At 38.2% G+C, this 16,966-nt stretch overlaps 3 protein-coding genes across 15 annotated transcripts in view; 2 read left to right on the plus strand and 1 right to left on the minus strand.

Annotated features, from left to right (window-relative positions):
* The window catches only part of KLHL28 (kelch like family member 28), a 33,652-nt gene extending 30,141 nt beyond the window's left edge, over positions 1 to 3,511 (minus strand). For 2 of the 8 annotated variants that reach the window (XM_038544608.1, XM_038544607.1), the window contains exons 1-2: positions 3,164 to 3,380; positions 565 to 726 (exon numbers count right to left, since the gene is read on the minus strand). Coding sequence is in view for 3 of the 8 variants with exons in the window: in XM_038544610.1 (XP_038400538.1) it covers positions 634 to 654 (21 nt within the window). In the remaining 5 variants the exon portion in view is untranslated. Of the gene's footprint in view, positions 1 to 564; positions 727 to 1,502; positions 1,641 to 2,445; positions 2,549 to 3,163 lie in introns of those variants that run through there. The other 6 variants (XM_038544614.1, XM_038544610.1, XM_038544612.1 and 3 more) reach the window with 6 other exon arrangements.
* Positions 1,273 to 3,627, plus strand: LOC119872821. Its single transcript, XM_038544088.1, has 3 exons — positions 1,273 to 1,317; positions 2,589 to 2,655; positions 3,095 to 3,627. Exons 1-3 carry the CDS (start codon positions 1,273 to 1,275, stop codon positions 3,625 to 3,627), a joined length of 645 nt encoding a protein of 214 aa, XP_038400016.1.
* Positions 3,437 to 16,966, plus strand: part of TOGARAM1 (TOG array regulator of axonemal microtubules 1) — a 78,622-nt gene continuing 65,092 nt past the window's right edge. For 3 of the 6 annotated variants that reach the window (XM_038544605.1, XM_038544602.1, XM_038544603.1), the window contains exon 1: positions 3,492 to 5,787. In XM_038544605.1, the coding sequence (XP_038400533.1) occupies positions 3,745 to 5,787 (2,043 nt within the window). In that variant the 5' untranslated portion in view covers positions 3,492 to 3,744. Of the gene's footprint in view, positions 3,454 to 3,491; positions 5,788 to 16,966 lie in introns of those variants that run through there. The other 3 variants (XM_038544604.1, XM_038544606.1, XM_038544601.1) reach the window with 2 other exon arrangements.

Genomic DNA, 16,966 nt, shown 5'->3' on the forward strand with positions numbered 1-16,966 from the left:
TGATTTATGAAAAATGAGAATATTTTATCAGATCAGTTCTTTTCTTACATTGTTTCCCCACAGCTAAACTCTCCTTATAGAAGAATTCAAATAATGATGGCAACTATTTTATTAGTGACCCTATGAACAAGTTGGCATATTTTCTTGTTCTCTAAGATTGACTTTCATTACGTCTGGAAAAACAAAAGTAAAATTAGAAGCCTGCTCTAATATAAATCATTATATAATGAAGTCAGAAATAATACAAAAGAAAGTCCTTAAAGCCTCTTCTACATCCAGCAAAAGCTGTAAGTTACATAATTAATCTGTGCACTGAAAAACCAGTTGCAATGAAAGTGAAATCGTATAACTTATATAGATTAGTACCAGAAATGCAATGAAAATTGGATTTTTGTTTAAAATTATAGTTTTGACTCAGTCAGAAATGCACAATGGCTTTGAAACAAACCTAAATAAATGAAAATGTTATCTCTGATACACCATAACATGTGCCACAGCACAAACACAGATTTAACTTCAAAAAATTGTGAAAATGAAATGAGTCAATATTCATTAGGTACTTACCACCCTGTATGACACACAGCAAACAATCAATAAATGGTAGTCTTATCACAATCTGTTAATAACACTTTCCTTTGCATAGCATTTCTTCATAGTAACTTCTCAAACATACAAAACTCTTAAGAGTTTACAGAATTCACACTGATTTCCAATATTCCTGGATGTCTGTAAAATTTGAGTAAAAAGATGGAAAAAACTATTGTGGTTTATTCAACCAACTGATAGCTTATCTCTCTAACTGTTGAAATAAAAGATGCTGTTAAGGCAACTGTGTTTACTTGCTTAAATCCAGCTCAAAAATTAATATATCACAAATATTCCTATAATCCATTAATTTAACTAAACTTTAAATAAAATATAGATATTTTAATTTGTTTTACCTAAAATCGGTATCTTCAATGTATTACAGCCTTTCAACTTTCAAAGGTATACTATTAAACACATAGGGTATTGTACTATTCTTAAATTTGATTTTAAATTTTTTATCCTATCTCTATTTATGGCTAAATATAAAAGGTTTTTCTAGTCAATGCACAATTCCTACAATTCCCTGGATTCCTGGAATTCATGAATAAGATTTTTAAAAAATGTGCTTTGTAAAATAAATAAAATATACATTAATGAATGAGATTTATCTTCCACAAAATAATCTTAAAAGATAATTAGTAAGATACACGATGCTGATAAGGTCTCACTTCCTGAATACCCACCATGGAGGCTAATCCATCTAACAAGTCTTTATCAAAGAAATTAAATGTAATAGATACAAAATAAATTGCAATCTATAACATAGTGATCTACAGAGTCCTGAGAAAAGGGGTCAAAATGAAGACTCATTTTCCTTTGTTCTAAGAGAAAGGACATCATAACTGGTTGGTTTAAGGATCCACAACCCTTGAAAAGTATTCTCTGGAGAAAAGGAGTAATTCTTAAGCTTCTACCATTAACTATGATGATGACATATCATTCAAGACTTTTCAAGTTCCTTTTCTTTGATTTCATGATTACCACACAACTGCCACTTCCCAAGTTCTTCAATCAGGAAAGAGTGCCCAGGATTTTTCAACCTGAAAATTCTGATTGTTGGAAAGGGTTATCTTTTATTCCAACATAAACTGGCATTCTAATATGTACATTCTAATGTGTACATCATTCTCTTACTTAGTTTAGTTTGAACTGGGTTCCTGAAGGCTGAGCATATATAAGTAAAGTATAGATAGGAGCTGCTTACACTGGAAATATGAGAACCAGACGGGCATTCCTTCTTACCGCTACTGCTACAATCTCTTGTTTTCAATCCCCAGCCCTTACCTTCTCCCTAACATTTAAAAAAAAAAAAAAAGAAAAGAAAGAAAAGGACAAAAAGGCAAGGGGCTGGGGGTGGGGTTTGATCTACTGAAATATACTTAAACCAAATTAGGCAGATTCATTTAAACACCAAAATGATTAAAGTCAAAATAACCGAAAACCGAAACCAAAACATAAGGATGTTTACACAAACCTCATTTACATTTACTCTATTCCCAAAAGACAAAAAAAAGAAACCTATGATATTCAAATTTTGCTTTAAGACAAAAAAAAAAAAAAACAGAAATGTTTGAACTTGCATTATCTAGCAACATTATAAAGTGGTTTGGCATATGTAATTCAATTATCCTAAGACTTCGCTTGTATTTAAACTGCATAAATTTGAGACTTCAAATGATAACTCAGCCTTTTCTCAGGGGGTAATTCTAAAGTAATTTACTGTGTTATCCCTTCTAAAAAAAAAAAAAAAAAAAAAAAACTCTTCCACACTCCAAAGAATTCAGCCTCATACCACACACTCCTGCTCTTCAATTGTGTCCGCTTAAGTTTCATTTACAAAAAGGAGAGAACGCTCACCAATTCACACATCGCCTAAAACAATGAAATGGCTATTATTAGCCCTAAATCTACCGAGCGGACTTCTCCTAGGACCATGATGCCAAGAACTTCAACCGCAACTGAAATTGTCTTTGCAATCTCGGTTTCCAGGAGACTGAGAGGCTGCAGAGACGCGCAAGGATCCTGCAGGGAGGTTGGGGTGGCAGAGGACGCAGGAGGAGGGAAGGAGTAAGTCTCAGAGAGGAACTGCATTAGGAGACTTTGAGAACGTTTAAGGGAGAGGTGATGAGATACTGGGGGGGGGGGGGGGGGGACAGATTACGTTTTCAAAGAAAATTTTGAGTGGTAAAAGTAAGGAAAGATGTAAGAAAATCATTAACCTTCCACGACCGGAGGGTAAGGAGGGCGGGGGGGGGGGGGCGCAAGAGGGTGCAAGGGCCCTAAAGACCAGAATTTGAAGAAAAAAAAAAAAAAAAAAAAGTACGGGAGCTATGAGCTTGGCCCTAGTCCGAATTTCCTGTCAGGGTACGGGAACCGCAGGAGAAAAGAATCGCACTTAACTCAGGGTTGTAGAAAGCAACGCATTTACAAGGGTAACAAGCCGTGCACAAGAAGATGTCGCCTCTCTCCCTGCTTGCTCCCGTCATTTCTCTACCTTTTACTGCAGCACCAGCGTCACGCCGGCAAAACTCTACCAAAAAGCCTACACCGCAAGAAGACAGCAAATGGAAAATACCTGAGTCCCAGGAATCACGCCGTCAAAGACAGGAGGAGGAGTCGTGGACCACCGAAGTCGGGGCAGGATCCTCACTTCTCTCCAGTCAAACCCCAATTCTTTCGGGTGGGGCGGGGATCTTCCGCTTGGAGCGGAAACGTCACTTCCGCTTCATGCCTTCACCCTTCTTGGCCTGCTCCGCTCTAGATACGTCTGCTACTTTCGTAACGTTCTCACTTCCTTTTCCAGGAGACCGCTGTCTAGTCGTAACACCTGATGTGGACTACATGACCCAGCATTCATCACGGCAGGTTGATTTCCGGGTCAAGAGTTCCGCGCTGGCTATATCACCATGGAAGCCATCGGTTTGGTCACGTGGTGGCCCTGGTTACGCCCGGTGGCTGCTGTGGGGTCTGGGGCTCAGGCAGGGGCCATTTTGCCGAAGGCAGCCTCCCAGACTCGGGGGTGGCTTGGCAGCTAACTGAAGCTCTTTCTTTTCCTCCTCTGCAGCTTGGGGCTTGGAGAGGAACTGGAAGGCTGGGCTCCACCGAGCCCTTCAGAGATGATGGTTTCCTCTAGTCTCTGCCACCTGACGACCCTCCATGGCGGTTGTGCCCTCTGCGCCCCTCCTGCTGCCGCAACTTCCAGCCCTCTGTGCGTATCGCCTCCAGAGCTGCAGTCGTTCTTCCGCCCCAGAGACTGATGATAGTCGAGGTGGGGGCGCCATGAGAGGCGAGAAAAACTATTGCCGTGGAGCTGCCGGAGACCACGCTTCCTGCCCGCCGACACCTTCGCCTCTGGCCTCGACCTTCTTAATGCCCGCGGAGGCGATCACAAGTAGTTGGTCTGGGTCTGGAGGTGGTTTGTCTGCGGGAGACGAAGAGGAGACTCGGCTTCTCCAACTCCTCCGGACCGCGCCAGATCCTTCCGAGGCCTTCCAGGCTTTGCAGGCTGCTTTGCCGCGGCGGGGCGGTCGACTCGGCTTTCCCCGACGGAAGGAAGCGTTGTATCGGGCCCTGGGCCGAGTGCTTTTGGAAGGAGGTAGTGATGAGAAGCGACTCTGCTTGCAACTCCTCTTGGACGTTCTCCGGGGTCAGGGGGAGGCAGGCCAGCTGGAAGAGGCCTTTAGCTTAGCACTTCTGCCTCAACTAGTTGTCTCCTTACGGGAAGAGAAGCCAGCCCTACGGAAAGATGCGCTGCAGATCCTCCATATATGTCTGAAACGTAGTTCTGGACAGGTGCTGAGAACACTTATACAACAAGGACTAGAAAGTACGGATGCCCGGCTTCGAGCTGCCACAGCACTGCTGTTCCCGATCTTGCTTACTCCTGAGGATTTGTTGCTCAGTCTAGATCTTACCGAGGTAATAATAGCCCTAGCCAGAAAGCTTGGAGAACAGGAGATAGAAGAAGAATCTGAGACTGCTTTCTCTGCACTGCAGCAAATTGGAGAACGACTTGGCCAAGAGAGATTTCAGTCCTACATCTCTCGCCTGCCATCTGCCCTGAGGAGACACTACAATCGCCGCCTAGAGTCCCAGTTTGGAAGTCAGGTTCCTTATTATTTGGAACTGGAAGCCTCTGGATTTCCTGAAGATCCTGTCCCCGGTGCAGTGACTCTTTCTAACAGCAATCTTAAATTTGGGATTATTCCTCAAGAGCTGCATTCAAGACTGTTAGATCAGGAAGACTATAAGAACCGGACTCAGGCCGTTGAGGAATTAAAACAGGTGATGGGAAGATTTAACCCTAGCTCCACCCCTCATTCCAGTCTTGTCGGTTTCATTAGCTTGCTGTATAATTTGTTAGATGATTCCAACTTTAAAGTGGTTCATGGCACACTCCAGGTCCTGCATTTACTGGTTATTCGCCTTGGAGAGCAGGTACAACAGTTCTTAGGACCAGTTATAGCAGCTTCTGTCAAAGTGCTGGCAGACAACAAGTTGGTAATCAAACAAGAATACATGAAAATCTTCCTCAAGCTAATGAAGGAAGTAGGTCCTCAACAGGTGCTTTGTTTACTCCTGGAACATCTCAAACATAAGCATTCCAGAGTGAGAGAGGAGGTAGTGAACATTTGCATCTGCTCTCTACTGACCTATCCCAGCGAGGATTTTGACTTACCCAAACTGTCTTTTAGTCTTGCCCCAGCTCTTGTGGATAGCAAACGCAGGGTACGCCAAGCAGCTCTTGAAGCCTTTGCTGTGTTGGCATCGTCAATGGGCTCAGGTAAAACCAGCATCCTTTTCAAAGCTGTGGATACTGTTGAACTGCAGGATAATGGAGATGGAGTGATGAATGCTGTGCAGGCCAGACTGGCTAGGAAAACCCTCCCCAGGTTAACAGAACAGGGATTTGTGGAATATGCAATTCTTATGCCATCATCTGCCCAGGGTAGGTCAAGCCATCTGGCACATGGAGCAGATACAGACTGGCTTTTGGCTGGTAACAGAACTCAGAGTGCACACTGTCACTGTGGTGACAACACGCGGGACAACATGCAAATTTATGGATCTTACAGTCCAACTATCTGTACCCGAAGGGTATTAAGTGCAGGAAAAGGAAAAAATAAATTGCCATGGGAAAATGAGCAGCCTGGAGTCATGGGAGAAAATCAGACCTCCAATTCTAAGGATATAGAACAGGTATGCATCTTTTCTAATTGCCTTGAGTTGAGACTAGAAAGAATTTAAAATGAAAATAGGCCTCTAATGACTTAAGGGTGAGACTGTTTTAGGCTTATGTTTTGTTTTTAATTTGGTTTAAATGGTGCTGTAGATACCTATTCTAGTGTTACAAATCACGTAGGAACGTTTAATAGGCTTACTGCCTAATGGATTTCATTGAATTTGAGTAACAATATGATAGTAACAATGCCTGGATTTCAGTTTTGTCCTGTCAATTTGGTATATTGGTTATCTCATCCATGCAACAAAACACTAAATGGTTAGTACATGTCAGATAGAGTTGAATTCTAGTAATAAAGATGAGGTTGGTTCCATGAAGTTTGGGGAAAAGGGCAGACTTGTAAACAGGCAGTTTCAAATTTGTTAAGTGCTAAAGTAGAAATATAAAGAATCCTGTGGGAATACTGAAAAGAGAAAAAATAATTTCACTAGGAAAGTTTAAAAGCCTTCCAAGAAGAGGTGACATGAGAACTGTTTTTTTTCCCCCAAAGTTATTTTTTTATTTTAAGATTTTATTTATTTATTCATGAGAGACACAGAGAGAGAGGCAAGGACACAGGCATAGGGAGAAGCAGGCTCCCTGTGGGGAGCCTGATGTGAGACTCAATCCCAAGACTCCGGTATCATAACTTGAGCCAAAAGCAGATGCTCAATCACTGAACCACCCATGCGTCCCTCTCCCCAAGTTTTTATTTGGAAAATTCCAAATCTTTAGAGAAAAGAATTGTACAAGGAATATCCATCTCCTTTTTCTATATATTACCAGATGTTTTCTTGCCCCATATATGCTTCATATTTGCTGAACTATTTGAAAGCAAGTGCAGATATCTTGATATTTCCTTCCTAAATATTCCACATGTAACTTCAAAGAATGGGATTTTCCTTTATCGTATTATCATACCTCAGAAAATCAATAGTAGTTCAGTAATATCTAATATATAGTCTGTATTTAAGTTTCTCCAGTTGTCCCATAAAAAATGTTTTATAGTGTGTTATTTTTATCATCCAGGTTCCAATCAAGGTTCATGTGGTTAATATGTCTCTTATCTAGAACAATATGCCTATTTGTTTCTTTGTTTTCTTCACGACATTGATTTATTTAAAGAGTTAGGGGTAGTTTTGTAGAATTTTCTACATTTCTTAATTTATCTGATTGTTTCTTTATGATTACATTCAAGATAAACAATTTTAGCAAAAATATTACATGGAAGATGTGAACTTCACATGACATCACATCAGGAGACATATAATGTCGAGTTGTCCCGCTACTGGTGAGCTAAATTTTACCACTTGGTTAAGGTAGTGATAACCAGATCACTATTGTAAGGTTTATCTTCCTCTTTGTAATTAGCACATGATCTGTAGGATGATACTTTGAGACCCTATGAATAACCCAACAACCTTTCAGCCACTGTTGTTGGCGTCCAGTAATGATCCTTACCTGTATCATTTATTACATCAAGGGCTACAAAGAAAGGATAATTTTTTTATTCTTATATTCTATATTATCTGGCATTCTTTTTTTGTTCTATGTGTTAAGTATGTCAGTATTCCTTTTGATGCTAAAATGGGCTCAAAGTTGACCTGTGGCCAACTCTTATGTCCCTCGCTGTGACTCAGTCTTTGAACACTTTGGTTACTTAAACATACAGGATGCCCAGGCTTACCTTGTACGTTTCATGTGTTAGAGCTGGAATCAACCATTTTTTTCAAGAGCTCTAGAACTACTTTTTTAGTTAAAAGTAGAATTTAGGGGCCCTTTGTGTAGCTCAGATGGGTAAGCATCTGCTTCGGAGTCCTAGGATAGAGCCCCACAATGGGCTCCTGGCTCAACAGGGAGTCTGCTACTCCCTCTGCCTCTTCCTCTGCTCATGCCTTTTCTCTCTCTGTATGTCTGTGTCTCAAATGAATAAATAAAATCTTTAAAAAAAAAAAAGAGTAGAATTTAAAAACCAAAGTTTAAGTATAAATGTACTCACTGCTATTGTTTATGTGGATTGGTCCTTTCAGTGGACAAAACCAGGGAGTACCTTTTTTTTTCCAAATCATATTAATACTTCCACTTCAAATCCAGCACTACAGGGTTTTTCCTTTTCTTCCTTTAGCCCATATTTAGACCCTTCTCCCACAGTAAAACCCTGGTTCCTAGTGTCAGTCATATTTATCCGTATGCTGTATCATACAATACAAAAAAATAATTACTACACCAATAACATAACAACTAACCACTTACTAAAGGTCAAGATTTCTTTGCAGTTCTTTTTCTGCTTAGAATTATCCCACAGAGTTTTATGTTCAAATTCTTCTTAAATTAATTGTTTCCTGGGTGATTATGATTATTTAAACTGTGTGATAAAAGATGTAAAGAGTTTGCTCTGTGTGGATGTGTCCTTATAAATTTCCATTTCCTGGGATCCCTGGGTGGCGCAGCGGTTTAGCGCCTGCCTTTGGCCCAGGGCGCGATCCTGGAGACCTGGGATCGAATCCCACGTTGGGCTCCTGGTGCATGGAGCCTGCTTCTCCCTCTGCCTGTGTCTCTGCCTCTCTCTCTCTCTCTCTCTCTCTCTCTCTCTGTGTGACTATCATAAATAAATAAAAATTAAAAAAATATTTAAAATTTCCATTTCCTCCTCATAAATGGAGGGAATATATGTTGAGATGCTGAGTTATGAAAGGACTTCGCAAATGAGTAAGAAATGGTGAGTTTCTGCACAGCTGAAACTGTTGAGAGGTAGCAGAAGATAATACTAGAAATGTAGTCAGAAACAAAAATACAGAGATCATTTTTATGGAGTTTGTACTTTTTGCAGCAGACCTCAGATGGATGGAGGTGAACTAAATATTCTCTTGTTCCTTCCAGTTCCAAAATATCCAATTTTAAAAATAAAATCCTGAGCAAGGAGGCCAGGACAGAATTACTACCTGAGCTGAAGGCAGATGCTTAACCAACTGAGCTACCCAGTATGTATATATTTTAATAAACATTTTTTTAGAGCAGTTTTAGGATCGCAGCTAAATTGAAGAGAGAGTACAGAGATTTCCCTTATTCTCTGTGCTCCAACCTATGCACAACCTCCTGGACTGTCACCACAGTGGTACATTTATTGCAGTTGATGTATATTGGCATATCATTATCACCCAAAGTCCATAGTCCATGTCCAGTAGTATCGCACAGAATAGTTTCACTACCCTGAAAATCTGTGTTCTGCATCTTAATCCCTCCTTTTCTCCCTCCCAGCAACTACTGAATTTGCTTTTTCCAGAATGTCATAGTCAGCCCCTGGTCTCATTTGTGCTGGCTCTTGCCCAAGTTCTGCCGCTTTAACATCTCCTATCTACTGTTAATCTGCTATTTCTGTCTTGTCCACATATAGTATTGGTTAGTGACATTAAACAGCAATGCTTCTAGAAAGATTCATGAATGTTTACATTACATATTCCTGGAGCTCATTTTGAAGATAGACTAGTTTGCTTAGAAAGATGATTTTTGTAGTGTAGTGTTAGGAAATAAGTTTACAAAAGGGAAGCAGGAGCTACACTGGAGACTGTTGAATATCAGACCAAAGAATTTAGCTTGTAATTTTGACAGTTGTTTGAGACTAAAGAGTTGTGTTTTTTTTGTTTTTATTTTTGTCCATGTTTTACTTTTTTTTTTTTTAAGCAGTGTGTTTTAGGAAAATTCATCACAACAGCAGCAATGTATAGGTTGTGTTGTGTTTTGTTTCTTTTTAAAAAAAAAAAGCCAGAAAAAAAAATAAAAAAATAAAATAAAAAAAAGCCAGAGACTGGAGACTTAGAAGATTAATTAGATTTATACTTACCAGACTACTTGGTGTGAGGTGTTGAGATTTATGAGGATTAGTAGGGTATCAGGATTAGACTAGAAAGAAAATAATGGACGTTAGAGATATTTCAAAACATTTAGTGGCAAAATATTGGAGGAGAGAGAGAGAAAGAGCAATAACTAATGGGATGCCTGGGTAACTCAGTCTGTTAAGCGTCTGTCTTCAACTCAGGTTATGATCCCAGGATTCTGGGATTGAGACCCACATCTCTCCCTCTCCCTCTGCTACTCCCTCTGCTTGTGCTCGCTCTCTCTCTCTCTCTTTCTGTCTGTCAAATAAAATTAAAAAAAGAGAGAGAGAGGTAACTAAGATTTAAATAAGATAACCGATGTATAATCCATGAATACACATAGGAATACACAAATGAATACACATAGGAAGGCCCCAAACAAGGAAATTAATTTGGGGGAAAATGAACTTTAGGTGGAAGAAGATAGAATATTCCAGTTGAATTTGAAGTATACTATTCAACAGGCAAGGAAAGAACTAGAGATGTAGATCTTGGAAGTAATGCTCTGAAAAGTAATTGCTTAGACTGAGAATGAATGGGCTCTCCAGAAAAGGGCATATAGAACAAGAGCAATGTGCTTAGGACTCATTCTTGGCATGCAGTCCCATTTAGAGAATAGCAATAGGAAATAGAACCAAACAAGGCAGAGACAGGTTCCTAAGTGTTGGAAAAGAATAAAGAAAAAACGAACTTTTAAACTTTAAAAGTTTTAAAGGAGCAGTAAGTTTCAGGAAGTACATCTGTACCATTTAATGCAGGAGAAGTTAAGGACTGAAACAGGACTTGTTCTTACGTAGTCAGGCTGTTACTTGTAAAATGATTTTTGAAGGCACTTTCCTCTTAATTTTTTCTTTCTGAATTTCATCTTAATTTTTCTGATTATAAAAAAGTTATATGTACTCATTATAGAAAATTTGGAAAATATAAAAAAAGACAAAGAAGAAATTTAGATTTTTCAGTAATCCCACTACTGAGAGAGGGATGCTCTGAGTGTTTTGTTGCCCATACACAGAGGTTCCCCCTTTCATTTATTCACTTTACCATGAACATTTTTTTCTTTAACATCCAATAATCTGTAGAAAGATTGTTAGTACCTGTTTAATATTAGATCATATAATATCATAGTCTATTTAACTACTCTCTTACTTTTGAATATTTAAATTTTTTAGACTTAGAATATTTTAGATTTTTAAATTCTGTTTTTTTTTCCGCCATTTATTTATTATTTTGTATATTTTTTTATTGGAGTTCGATTTGCCAACATATAGTATAACATCCAGTGCTCATCCCGTCAAGTGCCCCCTTGAGTGCCTGTCACCCAGTCACCCCATCCCCCCGCCCACCTACCCTTCCTCTACCCCTTGTTTGTTTCCCAGAGTTAGGAGTCTCTCATGCTCTGTCACCCTCTCTGATATTTCCCACTCATTTTCTCTCCTTTCCCCTTTAATCCCTTTCACGATTTTTTATATTCCCCGTATGACTGAAACCATATAATGTTTGTCCTTCTCCGATTGACTTTACTTCACTCAGCATAATACCTTCCAGTTCCATCCACATTGAATCAAATGTTGGGTATTCATCGTTTCTAATGGCTAAGTAGTACTCCATTGTATATATATATGCCACATCTTCTTTATCCATTCATCTTTCGATGGACACCAAAGCTCCTTCCACAGTTTGGCTATTGTGGACATTGCTGCTAGAAACATCGGGGTGCAAGTGTCTCAGTCTTTCACTGCATCTGTATCTTTGGGGTAAATCCCCAGCAGTGCAATTGCTGGGTCGTAGGGTAGCTCTATTTTTAACTCTGAGGAACCTCCACACAGTTTTCCAGAGTGGCTGTACCACTTCACATTCCCACCAACAGTGCAAGAGGCTTCCCCTTTCTCCACATCCTCTCCAACATTTGTGTTTCCTGTCTTGTTCATTTTTACCATTTTCACTGGTGTGAGGTGGTATCTCATTGTGGTTTTCATTTGTCTTTCCCTGATGGCAAGTGATGTGGAGCATTTTCTCATGTGCTTGTTGGCCATGTCTGTCTTCTTTGGTGAAATTTCTGTTCATGTCTTTTGCCCATTTCATGATTGGATTGTTTGTTTCTTTGCTGTTGAGTTTAATAAGTTCTTTATAGATCTTGGATACTAGCCCTTTATCTGATAGGTCATTTGTGAATATCTTCTCCCATTTTGTAGGTTGTCTTTTAGTTTTGTTGACTTTTTCTTTTGCTGTGCAGAAGCTTTTTATCTTGATGAAGTCCCAGTAGTTCATTTTTGCTTTTGTTTCCCTTACCTTCATGGATGTATCTTGCAAGAAGTTACTGTGGCCAAGTTCAAAAAGGATGTTGCCTGTGTTCTCCTCTAGGATTTTGTATTTCCACCATTTAGATGATTACTTTGATTCTCCGATTACCTGACGATTACCTGACAAATCAAATCACTGATAACCAGGTTCCTGTGATACTCTAACTTTGCATCTCCTTTTTGTTTTTGTGAGTGTTTTAATGGATTAGTAGGGTCAGTAATCAGGCTTACTAGCTGGCTGCCATATTAGCTCTATTTTTCCTAACAATGTAGTGAGTGTCTAAGTAGTCAGTAACATAGACTGAAAAATAAGGAGTATACTTGTTTCATGCATACGTAGTTACTAGGTCTGTAGCTTTTTCAGAATGGAAGATTTGGTTATTGGAAGATCATTGGGACATGGAAAAGTGATTTTAGAAGAATGTTTAGAAACCAAATTTAAAAGTTTATGAGGTGAATTGATAAGGAAATACAGGCAGTAAGCATTTATTCATTGTTTTGATCTTCCACTATGTGTAAAGCCAAGTATGAGCTTATAGCCTACTCTTTAAAGCACTGCCTAGCATTTTTTCCTCTTTTGTTATTTAACACATGTGAGCCCTGCCCTCTTTCTCCTCAGTGATGGTAAGCACTAGGATGATAAGGACTGTTTCTTTTGGTTTTGGTTTTCGCAACTGTACTAATCATAGTGCTCTGTCCACACTTAGTATCAATAAATAATCTGTTCAGTGAGAAAACTTCTAAGGATTTGACAGTGAAAGAAAAGACCAAGCAAGATATAGCAGGATGAGTTATTACTGGTTTATATTTGAATAGGAAACACTTGATTTGAGAGAGGCAGAAAAAGGAGTCTCCTATGAATTCAAAATGCTTACTCTGTGTATTATACTGCAATAGATGTTAGATATGCAAAATACATAAGATTTGGTCCCTGTAAGCATATTTGGGAGAGAAAGGCAAGGAATTAATTTCTAAATAAGGACTGAATGTGTCAAGAACACAGGGATACATAAGGAGCTTAGCTGTAGAAAGAGGAGGGAGTCTTTTCCTTTGGAACTGCAGGAAAAACAAAAAGAAGGTGACAGGATATAGAAAAATTTTGAGATAACAAGAAGGATGTGTTTTATTTTTAAGTCAAAAGGAAGGAAGATGTGGCTCTAGAACGTTGCTTATGAAACTTTAATGTGCATGTGAGTTGACTTAGGATCTTGTTAAAATAGATTCTGATTCAGTTTGTCTAGAATGGGATCTGAGATCACATGTCTAATAAGCTGTTAGGTATTTTTGATGCTCTTATTTGTGAATCACATATTGAGAGCCAGGCTTAAGTAATATTAAGCTTCCATATTCTGGTAAACTTAAGAGGCAAGCTGAAAATGAAAAATAAAGGGTCAAGGGTCTGAAGAATGTGGGAAAGTTTTAGAATACTTATTATGACAGGGGTGCCTAGGTGGCTCATTCAGTTAAGTGTCCAAATCTTGATTTCGACTCAGGTAATGATAACCGGGTCCTGGGATTGAGCTCTGAATTGGGGTCTGTACTCAGAGGGAAATTTGCTTGAGATTCTCCCTCTCCCTGTACCTTTCCCTCCATATTCACTCACCTTCTAAATAAATAAAATATTTTAAAACAAAAGTTAATATGTTGCAAATTTAAAGGTGAAAATTATTAAGCTGCACTAATGCATTTATTGTGAATTAATCTTAAAAATTGAGATTTTTCTTGGAGGCTTGATTGTTTCTAATAAGTTTTTTTTTTTTTTTAAAGATTTTAGTTATTTATTCATGAAAGACAGAGAGAGAGAGAGGCAGAGTACAGAGGCAGAGGGAGAAGCAGGCTCCATGCAGGGAGCCTGACGTGGGACTCGATCCCAGGTCTCCAGGATCATGCCCTGGACTGAAGGCGGCGCCAAACCACTGAGCCACCCGGGCTGCCCCTAATAAGTTGTTTTTTATTTTTCTTTTTAAAATGATTGGAATATCTCAAAGAAAAACCTCTTAGTTTAAGCATGTCAAAATCATGAACAGCCCTGAAAACAGTATCCAATATCAGTACAGATGTTAGATTGTAATGTTAGATTTCAGTAAGTAGTCGTCGTCACTGATTTCTCTTTTCCTTTTAAAAAAAATTTTTTTAAAGTAATTTTTGCACTCATGACCCCAAGATCAAGTGTTACACACTCTACTGATAGAGCCAGCCAGACATCCCTGATTTTCTTTTTTTAATTTTACTAGATGTCTAAAGAATTTGAGGGGTGCCTGGATTGCTCAATCAGTTAAGCATCTGCCTTCGGCTCAGGTCATGATCCCAGGGTCCTGGGATCCAGCCCTCCCCAGCTCCCTGCTCAGCAGGAAATTTGCTTCTCTCTCTCCCTCTGCTCCTCCAGATGCTTGTGCTCTTGCCCTCTTTCTCAAATAAATAAATAATCTTTAAGAAAAAAAGAAAGAAAAGAGAGAGAGAAAGAAAGAATTTGAAAATTTTTTAAGTTTAATGCTTGTCAAAATCCTTAACAACCCAAAACCCTAGATGGGGTTCTCACTGTAGATGATCTAGTTAAAAACTTTAAAATAATTTTAAAATAAAATTTTAAAAATAAACCTTAAAAACATATTAAATAAAACAATGTATACTTATATATATTTTCCCATCTTGAAAAAGGCTATAATAGTGCCCTTGATAGGGACACCTGAGTGGCTCAGTGGTTGAGTGTCTGTCTGTGGCTTGGTCCTAGGATCAAGTCCCACATTGAGCTCCTCAAGGAGCCCAATGTCTCTGCCTCTCTCTCTGTGTCTCTCCTGAAAAAATAAAATCTTAAAAACAACAAAAAAACCCCCAATGCCCTTGATAAATGGACAGCACATATCCATACCTTGTATACATATTTTTATTTCCCTGTAACATTTTTACCTAGGGCCATATCAGCTGTATATATTAAATGCAACCTTTCTCAAAGAAACCAACTTTCTTTCCTCATAGATGCAGAAAAAACAAGAGTCATATAACCAAGAATTATGTTTCATTATATGAGTACATATTTCATATCCTTTTACAGTGATTTAAATGGCAATAAAAACATGTATTTAACATATCTGAAGGTTATTTACATATCCTTTAACCTGTTTCTTTGAAAGTTACTCAATAATATGTAAAAGACAAGGGTAAATTAAAAATATATTTGGTGATCTCTGATTTGCATTTTTATCTTAATTTTAAGTTCAGGATCTATAAATATTATACTTAAAATCTTAAAGTTAACTAAGGGTTTGAAAATTACAACACAGGCTAGCATATTAATCATTTATAGGATTTGTGGCGTTATAGGAATTGATCCCTTTTAATAAAGATACCTATTATAAAACTTAATTGAACTCATGATTTTACAATTTTTATTTTGAAAAGGAGTGATATTAACATATCTAACCTGTGGAGCCAGTGGAGGAAATTTAAGACATTTGAGTTAGTTAGGCTTTTCCTGAGAAGATAAGTTCAAGTTTGTGTGATTATATCATACTGATATTATTAGACTTTTCCTGAGAAGATAAATTCAAGTTGGCACAATTATATCATTGTTTGTGCAATTGATATAATTGTTTGTGCAATATTATTCTATATGGTGATAAAATATGGGCAAAGACAAATAACTGTTTTTAAATTAGTTTTATTTGTCCAAAGTGCTATTTTTGAAAGGGTTTTTTTATATGAACCTTTCCTGTATAGTTATATACTGGATATTAAAACTTTAAAGTATGTTTAAGAACAATTTTTTTTCAAAAAAAAAAAGAACATTGTTTTTCTTCATTAACCAAGGTTGTTAACTAATCTCACAGCTAGTCTGTGTTTTCTCTTGAATGTACAGCTTTTGCCAAGACTGTTGTTTTCCTTAAATAAACAGTCATAAGAAGTAAAGAAATCTTAGAAGTCTTTTGGCTTATTTAGTTTAATGTGACATAAGCACTTACCCTCTTAAAAGATTTTAGTATGTTGACTGAAACAACACGATTTTATTCTGATAGATTAATAGGATCTATAGAAAGAAATGATATACCAATCTGTTTGCTAAAAAATATTTTATATTCATAAAATGGAAAAATTTTACCTTCCGAATAACTTAGTAGATCTAATTATGATAGAGCAGCAAAATTTAAGATAGAAGCAGGTGCCAGTCTATTAATGTTGACCAGGTAAAGAAACAAAAAAATACTTAATCACTGTTAGATTCATCATTATTGATTGTTTTTTTAAAAAAATAACTACCATAGGGGAAGAGAGGAAAAAATAAAACAAGATGAAATCAGAGAGGGAGACAAACCAAAAGAGACTCTTAAATCATAGGAAACAAAGTGAGGGTCGCTGGGGGCAGGGAGATGGAGTAATTGGGTGATAACATTAAGGAGGACACTTGATGTAATGAGCACCAAGTATTATATAAGACTGATGAATCAGGGGATCCCTGGGTGGCGCAGGGGTTTAGCGCCTGCCTTTGGCCCAGGGCGCGATCCTGGAGACCCGGGATCGAATCCCACGTCGGGCTCCCGGTGCATGGGGCCTGCTTCTCCCTCTGCCTATGTCTCTGCCTCTCTCTCTATCTCTGTGTGACTATCATAAATAAATAAAAATTAAAAAAAAAAAGACTGAAGAATCACTGAGCTCTATCTCTGAAACCAATAATACATTATATGTTAATTAATTGGATTTAAATAAAAATAAATAAATATAACTACCACAAATTTGTTGAGATTCTTTTCTTGAAGAGTTGCAAACCAATTCTCCTCTACTTGCACGTGTCTGGACTTAATGACTCAATTCTACCAAATAAAGTAGAAATAATGGTGTGTGACTTTAGAAACTAGGTCATAAAAAGGCACTGTAGCTTCCATCTTTGTTGCTGTCTTTCTTGGATTGCTTGCTCTGGAGGAAGCCAACTGCCCCATCATGAGCAGCCCTGGAGAGACCCAGGTAGCAAAGAACTAAGGCCTTCTGCC

Source organism: Canis lupus, chromosome 8 (assembly GCF_011100685.1).
Source record: "Canis lupus familiaris isolate Mischka breed German Shepherd chromosome 8, alternate assembly UU_Cfam_GSD_1.0, whole genome shotgun sequence".
Classification (NCBI taxonomy): domain Eukaryota; kingdom Metazoa; phylum Chordata; class Mammalia; order Carnivora; family Canidae; genus Canis; species Canis lupus.

What these genes read in the sequence shown, in the direction of transcription:
- LOC119872821 (XM_038544088.1), top strand. Translation starts at nt 1,273, where the DNA reads ATGGAGGCTAATCCATCTAACAAGTCTTTATCAAAGAAATTAAAT. An exon ending in CTTTATCAAAGAAATTAAAT is followed by an intron (nt 1,318 to 2,588) that starts GTAATAGATACA and finishes GGAGACTGAGAG; the next exon opens with GCTGCAGAGACGCGCAAGGA. An exon ending in GACGCAGGAGGAGGGAAGGA is followed by an intron (nt 2,656 to 3,094) that starts GTAAGTCTCAGA and finishes CTTTTACTGCAG; the next exon opens with CACCAGCGTCACGCCGGCAA.